Source organism: Sinocyclocheilus anshuiensis, unplaced genomic scaffold, assembly GCF_001515605.1.
Source record: "Sinocyclocheilus anshuiensis isolate Anshui unplaced genomic scaffold, SAMN03320099.WGS_v1.1 scaffold709, whole genome shotgun sequence".
NCBI classification, from domain to species: domain Eukaryota; kingdom Metazoa; phylum Chordata; class Actinopteri; order Cypriniformes; family Cyprinidae; genus Sinocyclocheilus; species Sinocyclocheilus anshuiensis.
Window position 1 is genome coordinate 720,603 of NW_015540926.1, and position 7,676 is coordinate 728,278.

The 7,676-nt window shown below is 30.5% G+C and overlaps 1 protein-coding gene across 1 annotated transcript in view; it reads left to right on the forward strand.

Annotated features, from left to right (window-relative positions):
* Nucleotides 1-7,676, forward strand: part of LOC107689349 (adhesion G protein-coupled receptor A3-like) — a 113,235-nt gene that overhangs the window by 72,740 nt on the left and 32,819 nt on the right. The window contains exons 10-11 of the mRNA XM_016487303.1: nucleotides 1,316-1,465; nucleotides 6,536-6,724. Coding sequence (XP_016342789.1) covers nucleotides 1,316-1,465; nucleotides 6,536-6,724 — 339 coding nt within the window. The remainder of the gene's footprint in view (nucleotides 1-1,315; nucleotides 1,466-6,535; nucleotides 6,725-7,676) is intronic.

The following is a 7,676-nucleotide window of genomic DNA, read 5'->3' on the forward strand; positions in this document are numbered from 1 at the left end:
GTGTGTGACTGTGTGTGTATATATTTAACAAAAAGAAAACAAGTACATAGATTAGAAAACGAATAGAGACTGCAAGTGTTAGAGGGTCAAGTCAACAAATAGATCAAATAGAATTAGAATAGAGAGTGCTAGAGCTAGAGGGTCAAATAAAGATCATACTGAGCAGCTGTTCAACTCGACCTTGATTTACTCAATCACTTGTGTGTTAAAGGCTGAAAAGCGTCCGCAGCGAGGGATTCTTTGATGCTTGATTGCCTCAGAATCTCTCAATAATCTTCACAATTATTATTTTATGTTGCTTTGGACCTGTTTATGTATGATCCGATCACAACTGTTCAGTGCTAAATACAGATTCAGACAGAATCTGAAAAGTTTTATTAGTGAAATAGTTTGATTCACATGAAAATAACATTTGAAAATAACAACGCTCAAGCATCCTGATGACATACAATAATCAAACACAATATTAGCAGCTAAAACGTGAGTTTCAACTAGATTTAACTAGTTGTTTTTAGAATTAAATAACTGTCTAAAAATTTCAGAAAGGTGCATGTACAGTAGCGTTCAAAAAGTTGGGGTTGATAAGATTGTTTAATATTTTTGAGATGTTGTTTTTGAAATGTCTTCTGCTCAACACAGAATCAAAAATGAAGTAAAACCAGGAATACTGTGTAATAATTTAAAATGTAATTAATTTCTGTGATTGATGATGAAAACTGTCTTAACTTTTTTGATTTCTCATCAAAAGTTTGTTTTTAAAGAAGTCTCTTCTGCTCACCAAGGCTGCATTTATTTGATAAAAAATACAGTAAAAATTGCTAAATATTATTATAATGTAAAACAGCTGTTTTCTATGCGAATATCTGTTAAACTGTAATTTATTTCTGTGATGCGCAGCTGAATTTTCAGCATCATTACTCCAGTCTTCAGTGTCACATGATCTTCAGAAATCATTCTAATATGCTGATTTGCTGCTCAAGAAACATTTCTGATTATTATCAATGTTGAAAACAGTTGTGCCGCACAATATTTTTGTGGAAACTGTGATACATTTTATTTTTCAGGATTCACAGATGAATAGAAAGTTCAAAAGAACAGCATTTATTTGAAATAATATAAATCTTTTGTAGCATTATAAATGTCTTTACTGTCACTTTTGATCAATTTAATGCATCCTTGATTAATAAAAGTATTAATTTCTTAAAAAAAAAAACAATAGTACTGACCCCAAATTCTGAACCGTAATGTGTATGTAGAGACACACTGATGTCAGTGAATATGCTGAAATGAGTCTGATCTTCTGGTTTTCTCTCAGATGTCGGTGAACGTCTCCAGCGCTCTGATGCTGGCGCTGCAGCTCTCGTCTCTCACCAGCAGGGCGGCGCTGTTTGGAGACGTGATGGATGTGATATTCGTCACTCATCTGGTAGAAAGACTCACACGTCTGGTGGATCATGTCAGAGAGGTGAGAATCACATGCCATCGGTATTTCTTCAACTCAAATCCAATCACGCATTCCTCAGGTAATAAAAATGGCTGTTTAAGAAAAGCAAGGTTGTCTTGATCTTTAAAGCTGCAGCATTTTTCCTAGTTTCGCACCTAATGAAATGTACAGTAATACTTTTGATGGATCACTGCAAAAAGTGATGTTCTTCCTCAGTATTTGTGTCTTGTTTTCTGGTAGAAATATCTAAACATCCTTAAATCAAGATACATATACTGGAGATGCAAAAAGACAAAAGTTAAGAATTTTTTTTTTTTTGAGAAACTGAAAATGAAGGTCAAAATGAAGTGTTTATGATTAAAAGAAGAACAACAATATCTGGTAGTGGAGTCATAAAAATGAAATTCAGAGGGAAAATTAGTTTATTTTTCTGATTTCATTGGCAGATTTTTTTCTCTCTCATTGAAACATAAGCTCACTTCATTTTGATCCGTTTCCCAGAAAACAAGATCTTTTTGAAGATGATCTTGTCTTTGCTTAAACAGTTGAGAGATTTAAAACCTCATTAAGACACATTTCTGGGAAACGTGTCAAAATAAAGTGAGTTTATGCTTAAAAGAAGCAAAAATATCTTGTTATAAACTGGTTATTATAGTTTACCAAACTGAAAAAAAATTATTACTAAATGAATAAATATAATATCTGCCAAAAATATCTTGTTACAAGCATTATAGTTAACAAAACCTAAAACCAAAAAAATTACTTGAAATAATGTATATATATTTTAAAACTGAAATAAAAATTAATACAAATAAAATTAATAAAACTATAAAGACATTTAAAAAAAAATGCTTAAAATGAGAATATCTTGTTATAAACAGGGTTATTATAGTTAACCAGACTAAAACCAATAATAATAAAAAAAATTAACATTTTTGTTACTTGAAATAAAATAAAATATAAACATAAAAACTTAAGCTTATTTTTATTAATTTAGTTTAACTTAAAAAAAGATTTTATTTCAGCATTTCTCATTAAAACTGAAAAAAAAAACATGCTTAAAAAACTGATAAAAATTGACAAGCAGTTTAACTAATATTAAAATTAAAATAAATATTCAAAATATTAATAAAATCTTTAATAGTATTTCAGTGGTTTTAAGCACGCACTTGATCTGGATAATTTTCATTTGATAGAAATGGACTTGGTCTTGATTTAAGGATGTTTAGATATTTGTGCTATTAGACATAGCGTGAGATATTTATAGTAAGTCTGTCATGTTTGGAAGTGATGTCCGCTCATGTAGACTGCAGTGGTGCACTGTGTCTCACGCTCTGATGTGTGACTCAGTCTCTTCCTCTGCTACTCTGTCATTTAGATGCAATCTGAGTCACTGCACATTGTTATCAGCTATTTCCAGCTTTAAGTGTTATGTGCACATGTTCAGTCAACACGTTTAGCATTTTAATAACACCGGCGGACGCTCACACTCCATCACAAGAGCTCTAGGAGGCTGTTTGTGTGTGAATGAGGAGAAAACACACTCGCTCGCTTTGGGGAAATTGGTATTAATTACATAACTCATGCTGCCATATGTGACCTTCAGGCCAGACACACACGACATGCTAAGTATGCAAACATTTGCACTCATTTGGAAGAGGCTCTTATTCTCGTTTTATTGACTGTGCATTCAAGGTTTACATTTTATGAGTATGTGTTTTTACTGGGAAATGAAGCTCATGGAAAGCAACCATGCAAATGAGTCGATTTATAATAGAAAAAAAACAAAAAAACAATACTGTATATATAAAAATCAAACATTATTAAATCATTATGAATCAAGTTTTGATATAGGCTATTCCATCAACATTTTTACTGTGCATATATATATATATATATATATATATATATATGCACAGTAAAAATTTGATTTTTTTAAGGTAAATAAATCTTTTTGAAGTACATTTTCCAAGAAAATACAGTTTCAGTCTTTGTTTGTCAAAATTTCATGTTTAATTTTTACTAGCAGTTTCTGAGTGAAATATGTGTTTAAATGCTACTTTTACTGTGTATTTAGGTTCCATAGATAAATGCAATAATTTAATAATTTTATATATTATTAAATATAATAATAGTATTAATTTAATACATTATAATTAAAATAATATAAATAAATACAAATTAATTAATTATTTAATTACTTTAATAATGTAATAAAAATAATTAATTAATTTGAACTCAGTAAAAACAGGGTGTGCAAAATATAAGTGTGAGATTATCAAATTAATTCTCTTAATGGAGAAAATCTGATAGAATTTTCGAATGCATTAGAGTTATAGGATAGTTAATGTACTTGTGTGGAGTGAATCTGAGGTGCTGCTTGTGTCTAAGATGTTTTTATTTGTGCTGAATCTTGTGTGGGTTTCTGCTTCTGATTTATTATTTATTAGATTTCACGGCAGTTACAGTAACGTTAGGATTCGTAGGTTATTGAAGGGTCTGGAGGTCACAGAGGAGCTGGGAATATTGCCGGTTTTCCTCCATTAAACGAGGATGAGCTACTGAAGTAAATGAGAAATAACCTTCATCACCACGCCTTTATATGAATCTCACGAATGCTCTTACAGGTTTTGATGGCTTGTGCTGGAAATAAATTCAGTTCAGATAAGCTGTGCATGAGCAGAGAAAGCAAAAACATACCTTTATGAAACAAAAATATACAGGAATATACTAGAAAATATAATACAGTTTATGAAATAATACATTTAATTTTCAGTATACAGCAAAATGGACTAAATAAATAAATATACAGTATTATAATAAATAAATATATTACATTTACAATAAAGAAAAAAAAACGAATAAATGCATATTGAAATAATAAATAATATAATCAATATATATAGTTTATTAATATCTCTCTCATGAGTTAATGCATGGTTTTACATGAAAATTGAACATATATTCATAAACTTTTGTTTCAATTTATGGGTAGCACATTTATTATATGAAAATATGTCATGGTACTGTATATAAGAAAACATTTACTAAAATAAGTATGTCAGTTCATTCATTCATTCATTCATTCATTCATTTATTCAATTTTTTATGTATTTACTCATTTATTCAATCATTCATTTATTCATTTATTTATGTATGTGTGTATTTATGCATGTATTTATTTGTAAATTTTTTGCATTGACATTTATTTATTACTTATCATACAAATATCATAATATGATATATAATTTATAATTTTGTATATTATTTAATATATTTTTTGTATATATATATATATATATATATTATATATATATATATATTGTAATATATTGAAAAAATATATTATTCTGTATATTTTCTATTTACATTAAATAATTTAATATAATGTGAATATCTAAGGAAATCTATTTTCCTTGTGTCAGAGTAAATCCAGTGAAACTAATGATAGCTGATCTATAAGTGAGGCTCGAGCGTGTACACGGATCGTCCAGTGTGTGGAGCGGATCGCAGACCTCGCGCTCAACGCAAACACCACCGGCATCTCAAAGGTCATCTTATAACACATTTCATTAGGGAGGATGCCTTTTTTTTTTTTTCCTGAAAATGTTTTAAAACTTATTTTGTTTCTAAATAATAATTGATACATTTTTATTTTATTTTATTTCTCAAATAAAATCAAAAGTTGTGCATGCCTGTTGTCAGAATGTTGTTTACGAATCTATTTTTGTCTCTCGTGTTTTATAAGGATATGTTTTTTTGTTTATTATATCATAACATACCAGAACATATACAACTTTGCTTGGCAATGAATTTTACACAGGTTAGAGAAAATAAATAAATAAAAAAACAAGAACAAACATACTACAAACACAAAACGCACAGTGCAAAGAGCCTTTCATGTATATGGGGGGAAAAAAGTTGTACGTAAGATGTAATTATTATAACCTGTATACCGAATTCTTATGGAATTGACTGATTTGAAAAAGAAAAAAAAAAAATGTCAAAAGATGCACTTAAAAAGAGTCACGTAGATGCAGGATATTTTATATGCATAACCAATATTGTACATGGAATGCAAAAAAAAAAGTTAAGAAATTGTAAAAATGTAAATTGCAGTGTAATTTTAGTATCATTGAGAGACTATTATAGTTTTTATTCATATTTTGAATCAGTTCGTCTTTTTATTTTCTGTTTTTATTTTTAAGTTTAGTTAAAGTGTTAGTAATTTTGTTGTCTTTTTTTGTCATTTTTAGTAGGCTTTTTTTATGTCTATATATTTGATTAGTACTTTTTATTTCAGTTTTAGTTATTTTAGTACATTAGGTTGAACTAAAAAAAAAAAAAAAAGAAATGTTCCTCTACATAAAAATAAAAGTTTATTTTTATTTTTATTTTATTTTTTATTTTGTTAATGTTTATTTTATTTTAAGTAACGCTTTTTTAATGGTTTTTAAATGTAGTTTTAATTCGCTCTAATAATTGGCATGCATTTCTCTTGAGATTTTGCTGGTTAAACACTGATGTGAAGGGTTAGTGTGCTGTTGATTTATTCCCTGAATCTTGTGTTTGTGAATCTGTGGTCTATTCCTGTAGATCAGTACATGGTGGCTTTTTTGCGTCTAACCGAGTAAATCTTGACGTAATGCCAGACGTGTGGTTATTCTGATAATGTAGGTTACAGACTGGGAGTAAATGTTTATTTTATTTTAAGTAACGCTTTTTTAATGGTTTTTAAATGTAGTTTTAATTCGCTCTAATAATTGGCATGCATTTCTCTTGAGATTTTGCTGGTTAAACACTGATGTGAAGGGTTAGTGTGCTGTTGATTTATTCCCTGAATCTTGTGTTTGTGAATCTGTGGTCTATTCCTGTAGATCAGTACATGGTGGCTTTTTTGCGTCTAACCGAGTAAATCTTGACGTAATGCCAGACGTGTGGTTATTCTGATAATGTAGGTTACAGACTGGGATTGTTAATGGAGTCTTTGTTTTCCTAATCAGTCCTTGACTCATTCAGCAGAACCTCGAACAATGAATGCTGTTTATTTCCCAGCGAGTGATTAGTGTGGCGTGTGTGTGTTTGTGGCAGGTTTCGGTGAACATCGCTCTGGAGGCGCTGCTGCTTCGGCCGGACTCTCTCATGGGTTTATTGTGTACGGTGGAGCAGCGTCTGCCTCTGCTGCCCCAGGTGGCCGACGCTCCACAGCACAACACCCTCCTCAACTTCAGATGCCACACGCTTAACGTCTCCGGGTCACCTGTGGGTCAGCTCAGCCAGGTGAGGCTCGTCACTAACCGGCCCAGGAGTCCAAAAACCATTCAAACACATATTCTCTGCTTCTTACTTGGATTAAAAGAATCGGTGATTCATAAATGCTACATTTAAATGTGTTAGGTTTACCTTTTTATTCTCCGTTTTTAATTAAATCATAAGAATGAATAGAATAGAATAGAATAGAATAGAATAGAATATTTCCTCATTGTAGACGTTTGTTGCAGGTTTGTTATTGTAAACTAAAACTAAGAAGAAGAAAAAATGTCATTACTGAAAATTAAATAAATATTAAATGAAATCAAATAAAATATAAAAACTTACATTTAATTTAAATAAATGTCATGTATTATTATATTAAATAAAAAATAAAAATATTTTTAAAAAATAAATGTATTCAACATTTAAACACTTACTAAAAAAGTTGAACTACTGTATTTGTTTACGTGACTATTGACCAACATCAGAGAGAACAACATATTCACTGAAAATCTCCGGAGAACTGGAAGAGTATAGTTTAGAGGCGTTCGACTGACATCGTTTTGGGAATCACTCAATTGAAATAAAATATGATATGCAAATAAAAATAATGCAGTGTTTTTCAGAGGCACAAAAACTACCCATAAAAATGAACAGCAGAAGCTGCATCTCTGAACGTGGTCGTAGAAAATAAATCCCACCATTCACTTAAAAGATCAATTCATCCTTTTACTGAAAGCATCTTTGTGTGAACATTGGAACTAATGAAACTAAGTTTGTGGTAGCAGGGTTGTCCGATTCTTTGCCAGAGATGGTAGTTCTTGCTCTCGTTTGTGTGTGAGATTTGTGTTCAGTAAAGACTGTAATGCAGGACTCTTGAGCTGATCGCGGAACATTGCTTTAATGAGGAGGACGAGTGAAGCGGAGTATAAATCAGGCAGCGGCTGATCTCGTGTCTGCCAGTCTCCGGGTCTGCCCT